Below are 21,349 nucleotides of genomic sequence, written 5' to 3' on the forward strand. Positions count from 1 at the left end.
TTTTAATCTATTAAGTGAGAGAGTATCAAAAGTGACAAAATTCTAAGTTAAATCTTATATACTGCATTAAAAAATAACTTGAAAAAATCTTCAGATGTTGTCCATTAATTATGATTAGGCACTCCACTTTGAAGTGTTTTACTCTACAAACTTAAAAATGTGAGCCTTGAAAAAAAAAAATCACAAAACAACCGCCCAAGGACAAACTCTTACCAACAAACTGCAAATCATACGCCAGTAAAGGAAACAGTTAAGATCATTCTACCACTGTCTGCTGCTTCTAAAGGAATGCACTTCTTTACATCAACAGACTTCAGGTCCAGGAAAAAAAAAAAAAAAAAAGACAAAAAGAACTCAAGAGTTTAGGGACCAATAAAACTCTTTCTATATATGACCCTGAAATCATGGAGAAATTTAAGAAAAATTGGGGTTAGAGGCGATGGATCTGCTTTTGGGAAAAAAAAGCATATTCCTTCTTGCGTATCTGGAAATCTCTATTATCCCATCCCCTATCCTATTTTATTTGAGGTAATAACAATTATTTGAAGTGAAACACCCAGAATACTATGTGGCTTTTTGAAATCTTGGCTTATTAACTTAACTGTTGCCTGAAAAATCAGAGGCCAAAACGAAACTTTTTTTTTCATCTCTTTTCTGGCTAAGAATAACCTAAGTTCTATTTTCCATGCGACTTTAGTTAAGATTAGGGGAGAGAACACTTGGGAAGGCCCTGTGATTTTAGATACTCTAAACATCAAGATTTGTTTATTTGAAAGCTAAGGATTTTATTAACTAGTTTTAAGATATTATGAAATAATTATCTTTTAGTCCAGAATTGAATGTATTTCAGAGGCTCTCATACATATAATTTGATGTATACTTCTTAAAGACAAAATATGCTATGAAAAATCTAGTATGTTATTTTGCACACAAATTGATCACTGCTTTAGATGTGGGGACAGTCATCTGAAACTAAAGCAAGTCCCATTCTTTCTCTGTGGTGACCTTTAAGGAAGTTTCAAAAGTATAACATTCTGGCACGGACACACTGGACTTGTTAAATTCTTACGAGAAATTATCACAGGAGAGATGAAGTATTTAATAAAATAAAAAGTGCTATAGAAATACTCAATAATTCTCAATCTAACAGACTGTAACTGATAAAATGTTTTAGCCATAAAGTACCTGTTTCATAATATTAAGCAACAAAGGCAGTTCATTTCCTTACATCGAGAGCGACTCACTTGAGTCAGAGGCCATTTAAGTTGCTGTGTTACATGGTCTCTATTTAAAGAGAATGATTTTTTAAGAAATATTTGTAATGTTTATTAATTTTTGAGAGAGAGAGAGAGAGAGAGAGAGAGAGCAAGCAGGGGAGGGGCAGAGAGAGAGGGAGACACAGAATCTGAAGCAGGCTCCAGGCTCTGAGCCGTCAGCACAGAGCCCAATGTGGGGCTCGAACCCACAAACTGTGAGAGCATGACGTGAGCTGAAGTGGGACCTTTAGCCAACTGAGCCACCCAGGCGCCCCCAAGAGGATGACTGTAACTAATGCTTTAGTATGTAAATGCCTAGTACAATATTAATGTCTGAAAATAAACAACCTAAAGTATTTGATTAAATGCTGTGATCCCTCAACTACTTAAAAATCAAGATGAAAAATCTTAGTCCTCACCACTTGACTAGTAAAATGCCTAACATGTAAAACAAATTTTATAAAAAGGCTGTCTGCTGAAAAAGGAAATCAACTTTCATAAAAATATCTGAGGGTTCAGGTTTTAAGAAAAAGAGGTCATAAGAGAACGAATGTCCTTCTGTTTCAATTACCTTGTCAGGGAGGTGGACTCCACATATGGTTAGAAAAACGGTATTTTTCTTTATTTGGAGAAAGCATCTACAATACAGCATAAAAGAACAGAAAAGGAGACTACCATATGTCATTCTAATGCTCCCTACTCCTCTGCATCCACGCTTTCTAAACATCTCGCTCTGCCAGATTTTTCATGTTCTTCCATGACACATCCAGGGGGCCGGGTTTGAAGACAAGAGGACTATCAGGTGACCCTTTGGAGGCACAATGGAGAGTGTGAGACAGCGCTATGGCTGGAAGAGCTCAGCAATGCCCTCTGGCAGAGGAGACTGAATGGAGTCAAAGGCAGACAGTGGGGTTGCTGGGTAGTTTTCAGTGAAGGGGGTAGTCAGGGGAAAAAACGGTGAGCAAAGAAAAGAAAATATGAGTGAAGCAAGTATAGTGAAGAACTATAGAAAGAACTGTATCAATATAAAGATCATTTGACTCCTGTGCCTTAAAATGCTTTCCAAAGCTTTGAGCATTCCACAGACCAATGTAAAAACTTTATCAGCTACATGCTTGCTATTCAATTTGTGATAAATAAACCCCATTTAGTAATTACTACTAATCACATCTTAAAAAAATTTTTTTTTTAATGTTTATTCATTATTTTTGAGAGAGAGCAAGAGAGAGCGAGCAGGGGAGGGGCAGAGAGAGGAAGACACAGATTCCGAAGCAGGCTCCAGGCTCTGAACTGTCAGCACAGAACCCAACGTGATCATGACCTGAGCCGAAGTCAGACGCTTAACCAACTGAGCCACCCAGGCGCCCCACTACTAATCACATCTTTAATGTCACTAGAGGATTTGGAAATCCCACACTTTAATGTTTTCCAACATGCTCTATTCTTTTATGCCTTTCTCATTTTTATTTTTGAAAACATGAGAAATGTTCTTTTCCACTACTCTTGCCTAAATTGAAAGGCATGAATCCATTTTGAATAACATGAATGGTATTACTTGTCTTAAACTGCCCAAATAAGGGGCCAAAGGTATGCCGTGCTTCTCACTGGGTAGTTTTCCTGGACGAAATTTCATCCATTCAAATTAGAAAGTTATTTTATTTTAATTATTTATTTTGAGAGAGAGAGCGAGAGAGCACAAGTAGGGAAGGGGCAGAGAGAGGGGGGGAGAGAATCCCAAACAGGCTCCACACCGTCAGTGCAGAGCCTGACATGGGGCTCAAACTCCCGAACCGTGAGATCATGACCTGAGCCAAAATCAAGTCTGATGCTTAACTGACTGAGCTACCGAGGCGTCCCAAGAAAGTATTTTAAAAACTTATTTGTGGTACCTAAGAACTAAAATATCATTAAAGTCTTCCCAATTTTCTTCTTTATTGGCTTCAAAGGATGGTATTTATGCAGATGTTGTCTGTGTGCCTGCATAACCCTGAACTGTCCGTTATATTTAAAAATCATCACAGTTCCAAACCGAATAAATGAAAATGTATTTAAGAGGCTGGCTTTTGGCACTGACTCACAAGTAGAGATGGTCATCTCTTTGATAAGATGCCAGCAATACTGCCTCTTTCATTTTTGATTCCAGTAAGATTTTGGTTCACAATAAGAATATTAATGACTGCCACAATACAGCCATTTTTTACATAAGAAAATGTTAAGTATTAGCTCTAACAAATACTTCGTACCATGGGATTAAAAAAAGAATAGCATTCATTCATAAGAAGAAGAACCTTTCTGGGCAAAGAACATATGGAACACAAATTTTATGAGACACATGGATAAGGGGATTGTTAAAATAGGCATCATGAGAGGGAGGTATAATCTGAAGTAACAATATTTAAGAAGTCTGTGACCTTGCTGTTTGGCAACTAAAGACATCTAAACAAACAAACCCAAAACTTTCACAGAATTCTGTTAAGCTTTTTTGGGGGAGGAGGAGGCAATGCATTTGTAAGGAAATTCACCTTCCATGTGTATACGACACCTTTAGTAATGAGGAAATACTACTTAAAAGGAACCTCAATTTATAACATTTGTCCACTAAAAATCCAAGCTTCAACCATAGTACTCATGTCAGACATCCACTCCTCAGCAATGTCTTTGGTTACCTGCACCCATAATTTATAAAAAGAAATTCAGTCTATTGCTAAGGTGTATAAAGGACATCCATATTTTCCAAGTTATAATAAAAAGTAGTTATAGAAAAAATACTAAGAATAAAAATAACTTACTCAACTCTCGTGGCTTCCTAAATGAGATCTGTTCGGACTGCCTTGCCTCACACAGGCGTTAAAACCTGTCATCCCCTTTCTACCTGCAAGCCCGTACACGGGGGCAGTACTGCTCTTGCGAGTCCCTAAGGGACATGTGATAGCTCATAACAAAAGGTGCAGGAGAAAAGTTTAATTGAAGTTTAATAATTAGGATAAGCCAGTAAACAAAACCAATTTGTAACAGGAAGTAAAGCCTCCAGAAGAGGTACTGCAAATGTTCAGCAATGTCTGTGCATTTTGAAAACCCTTGGATATTGAAAATCCAAAGCTAAGTATACATTTTAGATCAGGAAATAATTATATCTAGTCTTTAAAAACATACACATTCTTTGGTTCATCTTTTTTTAAAAAAGAAGATGCTATCCAACTTAGTACAGAAGCACGCACATTTCCACATCCTTGGCCCCAGCCCCCTGCACTCGCGCACTCATCTAACTTATCTCAGTGGACGGGAAACGCACCATATCCCCCTGCCTGGATGGGTGTTTTTGGAGAAGCACAAGCATAGAGACTAAAATCCTCTGTCTGGAAGCCAGCCCGATTCAAGGAGGGTTCTGATGCACTGCGGTGAATTTTTGGCAATGAGCGGGCCAGCAGCTCAATAGAGGCAAGAATCTAAAAAAGGGGAAAAAAAAAAGAAAAAAAGAAAAAAAGAAAAAAAGTAGAATGAAAATCTAGGTGGTGTTAATCTTTAATATCCGCATCATACTTAACAAGAAAGCACCTGAAATCTTACACTGTTTTGAGTATTATCCTAAACGCTTAAGAAATTGGTATTTTTTTCCTTACAAAGAAAAGATTATTACCAAACTCCATTGGCTTTAATCTCTGTAAAATAAATGAGGAAAGTAACCTATAGTTAGCTTTTATTTACATTTTAGATTATTTGCCAGCCTTGGAACAGTAAATAATACAAAATTTTAAACCAATTATATACCTATCCCACAGACCACAGTCCCTTTTGGGAAGAAGAAGGAGCATAAATCAGTAAAGCACTATATGGCTTCACAAACAGAATCATCAGAGCAACTCATTCTTTAAGAAACTCAGTAATAGGAAACGTCTTACACATACATGATTAAAAGGAGGGTCTCAATGACCCAGACTGCTAGTGGCACAGGAGTGAGAAGTGACAGGTGACAATCCAAGAGTGAAGGAGAAGACAGGAAAACAACAAATAGACACCAATCCACAAAATGTAGAAACTCAGCATATTTTAAGGTACAAAGAAACAGGTTATGACTTTGAAGGCATACAGTATAATAACAGATGTTCATAATCATGAGACATATGTGTAAAAGGCTTGGCACAATGCCTAGAATATATAGTAAGTACTCAATAAAACTTTAGCAGCCATCACTATTATTTTTCTGAGCCACCAAAACTTTTTTAAAAGTTAAACTATAATCTGTATAATGATTAGTATAAGGCAAAGAAGCAATGTTACAAAACATTTTAAATTACAAGCATAACACACAAATAAAAATTCAAATAATACAGAAAAAGTATAAGTCCTACCTTCCAGGGGTAACCACTGTTAAAGAGTCTATACTTTCTTCTGGACCTTTCCTATGCATAAACATGCACATATGAAAACAGAGCCCATCCCCACCCTCATCACCATTTAAAGTGGTATCATTCTATACATATTTTTCTGCATTGCTTTCTTTTCTTTCCCCCTCCCTAACATCCATGCCATCTAGAGAGCTACCTTGATTTTTAATTTTTCCTAATGGTAAGCATTTTTGTCTATATCTCAACACTTGTGGAAGCAGGCTCTGTAGTATACCTTTTCAGGAGTGGAATTACCAGAGCACAAAGTATACATATTTTAAGTTTATGAATTCTAGCAAGTCCTTTCAAAAGGCCAAACCAATTTACATTCCCAACAACACTGTTAAAAAATTTACAAGGAAGGCTCTTCCTTACTTCCCAACATCGTTCCCAATGCTGGATATTGTCAATCTGAGAGAGAAAATCAAAATGTATTTCACCGTTACTCTACATTTTACTGACTGTCCCAGAACTTTTAACATCCTAAGTTCATTCGCCATTTGTATTTCTTTATGATTCACCAGTTCATATCCTTTGCTCATTTTCTATTATCTTTTACTTACTGATTTGTAGGAGGCCTTTATATAATACCAGTATTTATACTTTATTATATACATGCTACGATTATTTTTCTATGTTTACCTTTCAATATTTTTATTATACAGAAGTATAAAAACTTTTATTGTAGTCAGACATGCTCATGTTTTCCTTTATAATTTCTGGATTTTGTCTCTTGCTTATAAGGAAAGCCTTTTATCTCAAGGTTATAAAAAATGACTACCTATTTTAAGGTTTTGTTTTCTACATATAAATCTTTAGCCATTTAAAATTTATGTTTTTGTATAGTGTGAAAAGAGATCCTGTAATGAAAAATTAAAAACAGTACTTAAGGTAGCCTTCAATAATCTGAAAAATTCAGATATGCATTTCATTTTCTGATATCATGCAAGGAATAAAATGTTACTTATATTTAGAAATATGAACATTTTGAAAGAAAAAAAAGAAATATGAACATTTTGTCCCTTTTAATACCACTCAGAAAGTGGGTCGGTCGCCTGGCTGGCTCAGTTGGTAGAGCATGCAACTTGATCTTGGGGTTGTTAAGTTCGAGCTCCATGTTGGGTGTAGAGATTACTTAAAAAAAGAAAATCTTAAAAAAAAAGTGGTCCTATGGATATAATTTGCATTATTAATGTACACCAAGCAGGTTAAACAGGAAGCTCTGGCACCTGGAATATGAAATGAGAACATGGTACAGGGGGCCTGCTGACAATGGCCAACAGTACTGGTCCTTTTACTTTGATATCTTCAACCAGTGGTTTTCCGGGTTAAAAAAAAAATAACTCTTCCTCAAAATAGTAACTTAGAATTCCAATAGGTAAAACCTAGATCTACCCACGCTGAGGCAGCCCCTGAGAGATATGTTCAAATTATAAATTCTATCTTTAATTCTTTATTTAAAAAAAAAATTTTTTTTTTTGAATTTTAAGTAGGCTCCACGCCCAACGTGGGGCTTGAACTAATGACCCTGAGATCAAGAGTCGCATGTTCCACCGAGACAGCCAGGTGCCCTGGTCTTTAATTTTTTTTTTTTTTTTTTTAATGTTTGTTTATTTTTGAGAGGGAGACAGAGTGTGAGTGGGGAAGGAGCAGAGAGAGAGGGAGGGAGACACAGAATCCAAAGCAGGCTTCAGGCTCTGAGCTGTCAGCACAGAGCCCAACGTGGGGCCTGAACCCACAAATTGCAAGACCATGATCCAAGCTGAAGTTGGGCACTCAACCAACTGAGTCACTCAGGTGCCCTGGGTCTTTAATTCTTTAGATGGGCATAAAAGATCCACTAGCTCCTGTAACAGTGACTTCTAAGAGACCCAGCTAGCGCTGTGCATTCAAGCGCAGAAGGTTCACAAAAGACCAACTCCGTGATTACAGTAGCTGGATAATTAAGGGAGTTAGCACTTCCCACTTGCAAACTATATTGATTTACCAAGACCTATTTATGTGGTGCTATCAGGAACTTCCTAAGCATCATAAAAAACTCAATTTATATTACAGTACCTAAACTTTCTAAGTTTGTTCAGGTACTTAGTTTCAGTTCATGAAGCTTAATGAAAGATTATGAACTTCAGGGCTGTAGCCTTATAACATGAAGAGACAAAAGTGATAGTCATTTTCCAAGAATCAGAGAAAGGCAGACAGTACCAACAGCTGCCTTTTCTTTTTGCTCCAGGTGGAAACGTTCCTCCAAAAGACCCAGTATGTAGGGAAGCTTGGAATGTGTTTATCTTACCACCAAGAAGAATTAAAGCAGTTCTCAAAGTGCAGTCTGTGGGAAAACTATTTTCGTAGTAACACTAAGGTATTATCTGCCTTTTTCACTGTCATTACTTTGCAAAAGTCAGTGGCGCTTTCAGAAGCTACACGGTGGAAGGTACTGCAGCATAATGGATGCAGAGAATCCAGATGTCTTCTTTTTGTAGAGATTTGCAAAAAAGGTAAAACAATGCCACTCGTCTAATTTTGTTGGTGGGGAAAATGTAGTTCTTTTTAATTTCATAAAAATGTTATTTAGCATGTAATGGTTTTATTACGCTTAAATAAACTTATCAACATTTTTAAAACTTAGTTTTAATTTCTAAAATGGCAATTACTATTTATATAAACAAAAGCTCTTTGGGGGGCCTTCAATAATTTTTAAGTGTGTGAGACCAAAAATTTTTGTTTGAAAACTGCTAGACCAAAGTCAAGTCTTTCTGAATATTCTGTCCTGGGATTCCAGGTTTCTAGATGTACCACTGTTCAACCTTTATAAAATCATCTCTGTGCAATTACTTCTCTGCTGCCTGCACACGATCACAAGGCATCCAAATCCATAAAACACAAAACTGTGTGCCCCTGAAAGTATTTAAAAATCTGCATCTGAGTATTAGTCTGTCCTCTTAGGTAACATCAAGCTTCTTCTTACTTGGGGAAACAGTGGCCTCTCATCTCTTTTCTTTTTTAGGCACTCTGCCATCAATCTCTTCATGGCTTTCGGACAGTTACTTCGTACCTTACTGAGATCTGGAGAAAGATATCCTCGTCCCACCATAAAAATTATCTGGGGAGGGAATAAAAAAAAACAAAGCAAACAACTTCACTTATAAATTGAAACATACTCCAACATTGAGAATTCAACAAGCTGCACATTTATGTGTACTTTTCTGCGTGTACATTTTCCCTTAATAAAAAGTTAAGAAACACAACGCTAGTAATCTGATTCTCACACATCTTATCGTGGGGACCCGACACTGGACGGGCCGTCAACTGAAAACTTCATGACCCATGGACTGTTGTAAAGGTCTCCTAATCGCTCCCCAGGTCTCTGGTCTCTCCTTCCCCAATCCATTTCCCACTGCCAGGGTAATCAATCATGAGACACAGATCAGGCTGTGCGTCTTTCCTACTTAAGTATTTTACTGAGTACTTGTTGGGCATCATACTGAGTCCTTTATATACCTGTAGCTGGAACTAAAAATGTTAACCTTTTTAGCAGTTGTTTTGCCATCTGCATTTTAAATTTGTTTGCTGAGGAAATGGGTGATATGGGGCATTTAGTTATGTAGATATGAGAATCACAGCCTCCTCCAAAGAAAAGAAGGTAAACCATCTGGGAACTGCAGTTTTCTGTTTAATAAAGTAAAAAGGCTTGTCTTCCCTGGGTGCAGAGATTTATAATTTTTCCAATTTCTTAACTTTCTAATTTTCAGCTCTTTTGATAATGGGCAGAGACAGACATCAGAAGTCTTGGAGAGAGGGGGGGTTTGATCTTAGAGGGAACAGTTCCAACGGACAGCCTAGTGGCTAGGTGGACAGCCAGTAAGAGATCCCTTGTTACAGGCCGGAGCTTATAAACTTTAGAACAGTCGAGCCTGGTCTCTTAACTTGCTCTTAGTCCCTGTTCAGTGCTGTAAGAACTGGTGCTGACCCGAGAGCAGATGTGCTCGAGGACCACGCGGTGCAAGTGTGCAGCTACCCTTCCATCTCCCCTGGCAGAACTGCCCTACTCCCGCTTTGTAAAAACCATACCTTTTTTACCCACATGAAATTTAACAATAGTACACGTTGCACCAAGGTGTAAAGCTGCTGGGGTACCAAAGGGACACTATTGGTATTTAACAGGGCTTTCATGAATGGGTAACAAATACCTTTGCAAGACAGCTAGTTTCCAAATCTTTGCTCTCAGTAAAATTAACTGAACCGTCAGCTGATTACAAAACTCAGTGACAAGCTATTATGCAATTTTTTGGTACATTATAGACATGAGTTTTAACTGAGTGATATGGTGTACGGTAAAGAATGGATCTTACCCAGAAAAAGGGATGGCCTTTGCCTTTGGCTCCTAGGAGATAATCCCTAAAAGTTTGGAATGTCCTGCCTGATGAGAGTATTTGTTTATTTACCTGAGGGCTTATAGAAGGGACTTTGAGTCATATAGTACCAGTTTGACTTCCAGAGGGCTTGAGAACTAAGGCCAGCCACAGAGGTAGTCAACCATATCTACCTGACAGAGCCCCAGTGATAACTCTGGACTTAAGAGAGTCTCTGTGGTTGGCAGTGTTCTGCTGTCGGGAGAATTCAGTGCGGTCCACAGTTACACTGGGAGAAGACAACAGTGACCTCCACATGTGGAACTCTCCTGGATTCTGCCCTATGTGCCTCTTCCCTTGGCTGATTTTAATCTGTATCCTGCTGTTGCACTAAACCATAACTGTAAGCATTAACAACCTACAGCGAGTTCTCAAACTTAATGAGCAACTGAGTCTGAGTGTGGTCTTGGGGACCAGTGAACTGTGCATGTGGGTACAACAAATTCCTGACTTTCCCATCTTTGTATCTACCTGAACAATACTGCTCAGTGCTTAATTCTTTCTCATTTCAGCAAAAGCCTATTTATCCACAAATACATGAATGAACTGAAGAGAAAAGCCCCATATGTTCATTAAGACACACATTTCCAATAAAATTTTACCTTCTTTATTTCTATATACCAAAACTTACATTATTTTCATCAGTTATATATTTATACTCATTAATAGAAGCATAGTTCAGAATTTAAAAAATTAACCTTCAAAGACTAAAGTCACAGGAAAGATTTTTGTAATTCTAAATTTAAATACATATTTTTTGTTGCAGAGATGTTATTTGAATGATCAATAAAAGGCTTGAAAGTATAAAAGTATGTTTAAAAAAGAGCCATATCAAACTTTGAAAAAATATAATACAAAGGAAATCACATTCTTTGCAATTACTTAAACTTAAAGGGAAGACTCTCCAGGATATAATTCATGTACAGAAGATTTAAGTGGCACATAAAAGATAAAATCAGCAGTTCAATTTGAAATTCTGGAACTGACTGGTTATTTCCATTCTCAATCCACATTCAGCACTCCTGGCACCTCCACCCCTTGATTCATGCCTCTGTATTACTGGAGCACAATGTCTACTCATTCTCATCACCCCCTCCCCTTGCACTGCTTCAACAGATTGGTAAACTCCACCAAAAGCATGGCCTGTGTATCATTCATCTTTGTATTCCTTTATATCCCATAGTGCTTTGCATATAGTAGGCTTTGAAAATTTCTTATTGAAATAATTTGTGTGTAGGTAAGATACTGGTATTCATCATTTTGTATCTCTTGAGAGCTTGCGCTTGGAACCTAGCCACCAGGCTCTAACAAAGTCCACACTTTCTAGAAGACGTCCCCATAGAAAGGTCCATGTCGACAAGAACTAAAGCCCTTGGCCCTTCACCCTGACCAAGCTTCCAGCAGACAGCTAGCACCACACCTTGTCAGAGGTATGAATGAGCCATTTTGGAAGTGGATCCTTTAACACCCAAATGAATGCACCCTAGGCAACACAATGTGACACAGACATAAATCTTCCTCACTGAGAGCAGTCCAAACTGCAGATTCATAATTTGCTTAAGCCACTATGTTTTGGGTGGTTTGGTATACACCAACAGTAACTGAAATAACAGACTTAAATAACAGTACTTAAAATAACAGATAAAAATTAGTTGTCTATTTTCTAAGATGACACAGCACTTCTACTTCAAGAAAAGAAAACCATGAGGACAGAGAGTCAATACATGTAGCCTAAATGAGTGCATTATTAATCCCAACTCAGTAGAAAAGCTGCACTGGAAGAGGAAAGAGCAGGGTGATTAGAGAGCAAAATGGAAGGATAAAGAGGGGGGAAAAATGACAGCAATTTCTTAGATTTCAGCACTAGAGTAAGGAAAGCAAAAGGCATGCTATACGATGGCCATCCCTTGAAGCGCTAAGAGAACTGCTCTAGGAAAGAATCTGATCTTTACAACCAGAACGAATTCTTTAGTGCAATTTCTTATTTTTATAACTGAAAAAAAAAAAGACACCTGAAGAGGTAAAGTGACCAGGTCATGAGTCCAAGGTCGGCCATTACACTGAGTTTCTTAACCAGAGTCCTGCTTTAAATTTACAGGCAAAACCTGCCACCCGAGACTATGGGGGGAAGAGTACACAGGAACAGTTCCTACAGTTCGTAGTAAAGAAGGAGATGTCCTATCTCCCATGAGAAAGAAGAATATTCCTAAATTTTCAAACAGAAGTCCAATCTGAGAGCCATGGTGATGAAAGTTCGAGAGAAAAAGAAAAATCAAATCAAGGGGACAGACGGAGCAATAGCTGGGGTTACGTCACTGAAGATGACTAGAATTAGCAATTCCCAAAAGGGACTTCCATGGAAAGTGCCATTTGAAGAAAGCAGACAAGAAGTAATGAAATAGAATAGGGGTAAGGGATAGTGCATATATCATTCTTTGACCCCCTTTTTCTTTCTTTCTTTAAAAGTTTATTTATTTATTTTGAGGTGGGGGGCAGAGAGAGACAGACAGACAGAGAATATCCCAAGGAAGCTCCCTGCTGTCAGCAAAGAGCTCCAAGTGGGGCTCGATCTCACAAACTGCGAGATCATGACCTGAGCCGAGATCAAGAGTCAGACACTTAACTGACTGAGCCACCCAGGCGCCCTCCTTTTTCTTTATCAAATATTCAACCTGGTTTCAGACTGGCAAATTCCAGAAGGTTCTTACTACCAGACAGAATTAACCAGTAAAGGCCTTACCCTTCTGTTGGTCACTCACTTACTTCTCTTATGGAGACTAAGCCCTTGCCACATCATTTATTATACTCCTGTGGAAGACAAAGCACCTAAAATGCCAAGAAGTGGATGAGTGCAAAACTCTGGGTTGCTTTTTATCCATATTTTGGAGATAATAATACCCATTTCCATAATGTATTATTTTATTAAAACAGAAGTATTCACTGGATTTCATCCAGATCTTAGAGTCATAAATTTTTATTTGTGGTCTCTATGATAAATCAACTAAAACTAAAGTTCCCTTGTAAAGTTCCCTTTTCCCTTGTAGAAAAGTAATATGCAAAGGAAAAGTGAACATGGCACAGGGTATTATGTCTTATGGTTGAATGAATAGGACTGTAGAAGACAGGGCACAGGAAGTGTGCAAATTAGAACCAACCTTGCTACTCAGATTGCCATCATCCAATCAATCATCTCAGTGATCTAGAATCTGTCACAAGTCCAATGAGTGCAATGGGTCGACTACGCTCCTTCGCCAGTAGTTTGGTCTATCTTGAATCTATGTTTCATGCAGGGCTTAAAATGTCAGGTAATTAGGAATCAGGTCACAGATTTTTTTTAACACTCAAAGGTAGTATTCAACGTTCAAAAGCTATGTAGTAGTTAGAAAGACCAAACAGCAACTAACCAATTAGCTCTGTGCTGACCTTGGTAGAAACAGTCATTTAAATCACTTTTTTCATCTACATAGAATCCAGAGCACTCTGGGTAAGGGGCCATCTGGTCACTCAGCAAGTATCCACAAAGTACAGGACAACTGAGACTACTTCTCTGAAATCACATACTAGCTGAAGTTCTTAGAGAGAAAGATACTCAGAGTTATTACCAAAAAGATGGAGAGTTGAACTGATGACCAACACACATACACACACACTACTTACATGAAGTTAACACATCTATAAATTAAAAACTATCATTTCATTAGATTGAGAGCTTATGATAAAACACATACCACATTCACACTGTTGGATTTTTTTTTATTCTTTGGATTGGGGATTCTCAACTTCGGTATATATAAAAATCACCTGGCAAACTTATTAAAAATGCAAGTGCTTGGACTTTACTCCATGGAATCAGAATCTGCTCTAGTATCTCTATTTTTAAACAAATTACCCAGGTAATTCTTCTTCTTCTTTTTAATGTTTATTTACTTATTTTGAGAGAGAGAGAGAGAGGTGGAGGGGGGAGGAGAAGAGAATCCCAAGTAGCTCCAAGCTGTCAGTGCAGAGCTCAATGTGGGGCTCAATCTCATGAACTGTGAGATCATGACCTGAGCTGAAATCAAGAGTTGGGTATTTAACCAAATGAAATACCCAGGAGCCCTTACTCAAGTAATGCTGACGCAAACCACAGTACAAAGTATAAATATTATTTATAGTTTATATGGTCAACTATTGTTTTGTTTTTATTTTTTATTTTTTTAAAGGTTTATTTATTTTTGAGAGAGAGAGAGAGAGAGCGAGCGAGCACGAGTGGGGGAGGGGCACAGAGAGAGGAAGACACAGAATCTGAAGCAGGCTCCAGGCTCTGAGTTGTCAGCACAGAGCCCGACGCGGGGCTCGTACTCACGGACCGTGAGATCATGACCTGAGCTAAAGTCGAACGCTTAACTGACTGAGCCCCTGTTTTTTAATATATTAATGGTGGAATTGCTACAATCTCTCTCTCTCTACACACACACACATACACACACACACACACTTTTTTACATACTGACGTATATAAGATAATTTTAGTAAAGACAATTTCATTTTCTTGGTTAGTGTCAAAGTCCTGGTGAATTTCATGTGGCTGGGACAGAAAAGGCAAAGAGCTGCCTGAGGCTAAGTTGGGTACTGGGGGCGGGGCGGGGGGGTGAGGTAAAGGACAGAGAACAGGAACTTAGGAAGAAATAAATACAAAAATTTCCTATTAGAATTCTCCTTCTAGAAAAATGGAAAGCATGAAGTAAGTCTTTCCATTTACCTAGTTAACAAAAGGGAGAAACCGTACTAATTTCACAAGAATCCGATATGAAGAACAGCACAGCCAGGCTGCTTAGCACAAGTGGTGACGGAACAGAGAGATGGCATAAAGCCCAGTCGCTGCAGCGGCAGCGCATCCTTCTAGCCGAGCTCGGTCAAGAGATGTGACCAACACCCACTGCTGCAGCTCTAGCTTCTAGTCAGAACATGAGGAGCTATACTCCATTACAACACTTAGCACTGAGCTTTCAAGGAGAGGCCTTACACGCAGCTACTATTGCTGAGAGTATACCAAAAGTTTCCAAAACTGGTAACAAAGATCAAGATATCTATTTTTCACGCCTACCCGGACTCAACGCTTCTTTTCTTGCAACAAACTGGAGTCTTTTTTTTTTTAATTAAAAATTTTTTTTTATTTAATTTTGAGAGAGAGAGACAGAGAGAGAGACAGAGAGAGAGAGAGAGAGAGAGAGAAAGAAGGTGCACAATCAGGGAAGGGGCAGAGAGAGAGAGGAGGAGACACAGAATCTGAAGCAGGAAGGCTCCAGACTCCAAGTTGTCAGCACAGAGCCGGTTGCAGGGCTTGAACTCACAAACCTCCAGATCATGACCTGAGCCGAAGTCGGACACTTAACCGACTGAGCCACACAGTTGCTTCCAAACTGGACTCTTTATACATATAGTAAAATAAACCCCAAGAGATGGTAAAGATTTACCTGGTCCCTGTTGTTGATGTTTGAATAAGGTAACTGTCCAGTCATCAATTCATATAGAACAATCCCAAATGCATATACATCTGACTGAAAGCTATATGGGTTTTTATCTTGCATTCGAATTACTTCCGGTGCCTGTCAGAACACAAAAAGACAAATATTCTTGTTTACTCTTCAACTTCAACTGAATAGACTGAAAAGCAGATTATTAAAATTCCCAGAACAATGCTTTTGTCATTAAATAATTCATCTAATATGCAATCAATTCTCTTATTAATGGGCAAAGAAGTAGAACTGATCAAGAAGAAAAATGCTTGGTAAACTCTGAAAGAGGTGGTATTACCCGAGATTCCATGTGCATTACTAAGATTTTATAATTTTATCAGCCATCCTCTTTCAGCACAAAATCCTGTCATTGCTATTTGAATCCTTCCCAGGACTAGTCCTATCAAGAATCAGTTCCCATTTCCCATTCTTGATTCAGTAAAGAAATATCAGATCTGTGTTCATGTTTGGGAGTAGCACAACCACTATGGTAACTGCCTTAGAATTTTGGTTTTCCCCCTTGGTACATGGTTTTCCTCATCTCAGGGCACCTTCGAGAATACTGGTAAAACTCCTGCCTCCAAAAGCATTGTCAACATGCCATGGATGCTTTATTAACAAAAGCAAGAGACAGCAGGTTGACTTAGAAGATGGTATAAAGAATCTTGGCTACTTGCTTCTTGGGAAAAGCTATAGACCAAAGCATATTTGCTACATTTTTACACATTTCACTCACTGTACTCTAATACTTAATTTCTTCTTGGCTGTTTACATAAAATACAATAGATGGTCAGTTAAATATTAGCTTAAAGGAATTACTTCACCTTGCATCTTCTGTTCTGTTTCACTTGGAAGAATTGTCTCATTAGAGAAATTGCAGAGTATAAATAAAAACTCTTGTGAAAGCGTTACTTTGATACCAAAACCTGGACTGACTGCAAAAATGGCTGGAAGACCTGGAACAAGATTCCTGGTCACAGGTCAGGGTAAGGCCGGTCAGACTCTCTCAAAAGGCAGGCAATGACATTCAGCCTCACCCGAAAATCACAATCACCTGTATAGACTTTAACCTCTCAATGTCCAGACTACAATCTAGAACAGAATCTGGGGAGGGGATCCAAGCACTGTTGTTTTTTTAAGTTCCCCAGATGATTTTAATGTCTAACCAAGGTTGAGAACCACTGATAGATGTACGGAGGCCCTGATGGAAGGATGGGGGCGTAGAAGACGACTGTCTACTTACTTTGGTCAAACATCTTACTAACTGCTTTTAGCAATATAGTACAAAATAAACCACATACAACTGTGCTATAGTAAACAAGCCAGAATACTGAGAGGCTGGTTATGATAGACACAATCTGAAAAGCCAGAACACAGTTTTGAGAGGAAGAGAGTAATAAATCAGTTGAGGAACTAAATGTCTTTTTAAAATTTAGTTTTACCTCACTGTTGTTGGTAGATGGCTTGATGTAAAGTTGTATGTCATCTATTTACAAGAAACGCATAATCAATCCTCAATTAATTTAGTGATTTAAGATCCTCAATTAATTTAATGATTTAATTTGTAAAAATTTTCACAAAGGTGTCTTTCCCCTCTAAGATAAATAAAACAAGGTTGAGAAGACTATTGTAAATAGTTCAGAGAATTACATAACCTTAGTCCTGACCCAACTCTTCTCTCTTGTCTACGGATGTTCCATTTTTGTTTCTGAAGGCACTATCAACCCAAAAGGATTTATTCAATAATTAAGTGTACTATTGGCTACTCTCGTATTAGAACTCAGCTTGATGGAACAAAGGATGAACCAATCTACCTATGTATCAACAAAAAAGAAATTAGAAGAAAATGTAACACTTTATGTATAATAATCTACTAACTGTATAAAACTACGGTTTTTGAAAAAAGGACAAACCTGGAGATTTAACTGAGCCTCTCTTCCACACTAGTTAAGATCAACACACCTTTAAAACATGTATTAATTGTTTCTTTTTAATATTAGGTTTTATAATTTCAGTACTTAATATCTGCCAGCCCACCCCTTCCTAGGATACACTGCCATCTTGTAACAAGGTGTATGACTTAAAGGTGCGTGAGATCCAGTTTACAATTATTAATTAGCCTCTGGTTTATAATGATTTATTAAACAATTAGAATAATCAAAGTCACAAACCTAGCTAGCTCTAATTACTGAATCTTAGACACAGAAAAGGTATTAGAAATCCACTAGTCCAACCAACATTAAAAATTGAGAGACGTGGAGGAGGTTAACAAACATGCAGGCTAAGAGTCAAATAGAGCACTTAAGTACCAATCTCCTAATTCTAAGTCCAGTGAGCTCCTTCCACTTGCTACTTTGCCTTAACTCCAGTTATTATTACAAGAAATCATAGCCGAATTGAACCCTAAGTTTTCCTCACTGATTCAGACATCTATCTTGGAATTCCCTTCTTGGAGACTGCCATGGATAGTTCGGGGAATATACGCAAATGTGGCTTCAAGAGCCCTTGCAGCTTTTCTGTTTCCAGCATCGTGTCCCAAAGTCTTTGTGCAGATTCAATTATTTAAACCTTCAAATTGCACTAATGGTTTGGGGACATCCTATATTCAGCTGAGAGCAGCGGTTCTCAAACTTTTTTGTCTCAGGCCTCTTTTAGTCTTGAAAATTACTGAAGATCCCAAGGGCATACACAGGTATTTATCATTTTTAAACCTAACAGGGAAACTGTTAAAATATTTAGTAATTCCATAAATAATAAAACAACAGCCATTAGATGTTAACACAGATGACCCATGTTTAATGAAAAGTGTATTTTCAAAACCAAAAACAGTTCAGTGAGAACAGTACTGCAATTCTCTTTGACTGGTTTAACAGAGTCAGCTACAGACACATATTTGTTGCTGCATTCAATCTGTTGTGATGTGTCATTTCTGGCTGAAGAACATGAAACCAAATGTGGCTTTACACAGGGATGACCTTGAAGACCTCCAAAAGGGTCTCAGAGTCCCTTTTAAGAACGGCTAGCTTAGAGGTTGATTCCTATGCCTGCCCTTTTCAGAGCCTGCAGAAAGTAACTGAAGTTTTCATTCCCTTTTTTCCAACAAAGCAGAAATAGGAATAAAGCAAGAGCTATGCAGGGCAGCACACGGCTGACAGTGTTAAAAATCTACCTTTTTTTTTTTTTTTTTTTTTTGTCTTTCCTCTCCCAGCTGTCCCATAATTATAGGTTCTTTCTAGTCTAACGGAAGTACTTGCCAATTTAGGCTTAAATAAGATTGTGAAACAGCCTCTCTCTCAAAAAAGAGGAGTTCTCTTAGCAAAACCTTAATAACTGCTGCAGATCATACCTGCTTAAATGGCATACTTGTTTTTTTCTTTTTGCAACAGGGTACGCAGAACATTTTGAACACAAGATATTTTAGAGAGCCAATTCTGGGTAAAATTTAAACAGTTTATAAAATACATATTTTTTGTTTGAAATGTACTGAAACTGGTATCATAATACTTTTTATAAAGATAAAGAAAAAGGTTAAAATCTATTTACATAAAAAATAAGATCAACATTGATTTTTGTGAATACTGGGCATTATGAAACCTTCAATGATTTTCTAGTAGTTCAGCAGCATCGCAGGGTCCACAAATTTCATTAATGGAGAAACAGCCTCAATTCTTACCATCCACAAAATGGATCCAGACAACTGTTCAAACTGATGGGACCCACTCCATCGAGATTTCACTGTGGCTAGACCAAAATCACCTATTTTTACTGTGAGGTCTTCATGAAGAAAAATATCTGAGGTGTAGTAAGTAAAGGAAAACAATAGATCTCATTTTCCTATCAAAGTAAGTAAGCATTATGAAAATTTTAGGTAAGAGATCTAATTTCTATAAGCCTGTAATATGATTTTCTTTCCTTGGTAATAATGATATTCCTTTAAAAAGTACAGTTCTTCCTATTTCCTCTTAAAGTTGACAAATATGTTTTAAAAAATAATTAGTTCTGTTTGGCCTATGTGACCTGCTTTTAAGATTTTTGGGGCTTGAAATGTGGCAGGGTGAGGTGAGATGCTTTCCTGAGTTTATGGGAAATCGTGAAAACTTTCCCATTAGATTTCAGTAACACAGATCCATTCTTTTGGCATTGCTGACAAAGACACAAAGGTTCTCCACTGGAAGGAAGTTTAGTTGGCGGACAGGGTCTTGAGCTGGGTTTATGGAGGAAGAAGGAAAAATATGTCTTTCTCACCTCCTTGTTACGTAAGTTACAACTTTCAGTTACATCTGCACCACTGGGGGGCAGCGTCAGAGCACTGACAGAAACGAGCGGGCAGCTGCGCAACTCTCCGTTTTGTGGAGCTGACAGAATGGAAGCACGCAATCAAAAGAGTACTACTGTTAGAAAGACTTGGTAGATTTTTTTGATAATGTTCAGAAACCAAAAGCAGGTGGTAGTATCCTGCTTCAGTATGCTCTCATGCAAACCCGTTTATTAATTCTCTTTACAACATATTGAACTTAGCATGAAAATTGTTTTTACATAATGTGAAGACAAAATGCAGAAGAAAAAGTCAGGATGTTTTCAAACTTCGCAGACAAATTTCAGGAAGGATACTATTACTCTTGAGGTCTCTGTGGATGATTGACTTGGCGTGTAAGTAACTGAAAAACAAAACATCATTTCAACCTGAGTAGGGGTAAAGACTCTGGCCTCCAAATCTATAGAACATATTTAGGGGTGTAAATAAAGACTTATTCAAAATTATGATACAACTGCAAACTATACATTATGATAACCTCTTTACATAAGAATATTAAAATAAACGGTCAATGAATTTAGGATTATAGGAACATATTACTATTACGGTACAGCCAAAATCCTGTATTGTGTTAAAAGACTTTGCTTTATCTTTTACTATTTACCAATACAAACCTTTCACTCCAGCCAAGCCTATTTATCCGTGTCTTTTCAACAGACATTGATATTTAATCCCACCTCTGTGATCAATGCTCCCCTCCCAAACCCATCCCCAAATGAACTTTCATTCTATTCTCCCCCATTCATTCCTATCCTTTAAGACTGAACGCTCCCTCTAACTTCTGAATGAAGCTTTCCCATGATTAACTCAACTGAAAGTGATCTTTCAGTGTTCTCTTATGTAGTAATTATTTAACAGCTTGATTCATGTATTTTTCCCTCTGTGCCTTTGGTTTTCTTTTCAGAATGTAAATTCCACCAGAATATGAAGATTTGATTGATAAAACCATTTTAAAGGTAGTAGTATACATTACTAAAATACCTTCTTTTTTTTTTTTTTTTTGAAGATTTTATTTTTAAGTAATCTCCACACCCAACATGGGGCTTGAACTCATAACCCTGAGATTAAGACCGCATGCTCCACCAACTGAACCAGCCAGGCATCCCTAAAATACCTTCTTAAAAATACAGAGGAGCTTTACCAGACATGTTAATCTTAAATTAGCTACTAATGGCCACAGTAAATAATCCTATTGTTGATTAGTTTAAAATAGCATATAATAAGAGAAAATTAAGTAATACAGAATAAATTTTCAAAACAGACAAAAATAGTGAGGAGGAAACCTGCTATATAACGTCCACAGTGAGTCTATTTTAAAGTCGATGATAAATTTAAATTATCTGTTACCCCTAAAAACTGCTTGAGTTCACTGAGGGAAAGGGCTCTGCCTACTTTACTTCTGTTTAATCTCCAGGGCCTAGCACAGTGCCTGGCATATGGTAAGTATTCAACATGTCTGTTGAGTCAACTACAATGAAATGCATAT

The 21,349-nt window shown here is 37.7% G+C and overlaps 1 protein-coding gene across 3 annotated transcripts in view; it reads right to left on the reverse strand.

The window, feature by feature from the left end:
- BRAF (B-Raf proto-oncogene, serine/threonine kinase) overlaps positions 1-21,349 on the reverse strand; it is a 166,564-nt gene that overhangs the window by 1,849 nt on the left and 143,366 nt on the right. For 2 of the 3 annotated variants that reach the window (XM_030308583.2, XM_032592466.1), the window contains 5 exons: positions 20,160-20,206; positions 19,222-19,340; positions 15,507-15,638; positions 8,607-8,741; positions 4,549-4,702 (listed from right to left, as the gene is read on the reverse strand). In XM_030308583.2, coding sequence (XP_030164443.1) covers positions 4,549-4,702; positions 8,607-8,741; positions 15,507-15,638; positions 19,222-19,340; positions 20,160-20,206 — 587 coding nt within the window. Of the gene's footprint in view, positions 1-4,548; positions 4,703-5,605; positions 5,657-8,606; positions 8,742-15,506; positions 15,639-19,221; positions 19,341-20,159; positions 20,207-21,349 lie in introns of all 3 variants that reach the window. The other variant, XM_030308582.2, reaches the window with a different exon arrangement.

This window comes from Lynx canadensis, chromosome A2 (genome assembly GCF_007474595.2).
Source record: "Lynx canadensis isolate LIC74 chromosome A2, mLynCan4.pri.v2, whole genome shotgun sequence".
Classification (NCBI taxonomy): Eukaryota; Metazoa; Chordata; class Mammalia; order Carnivora; family Felidae; genus Lynx; species Lynx canadensis.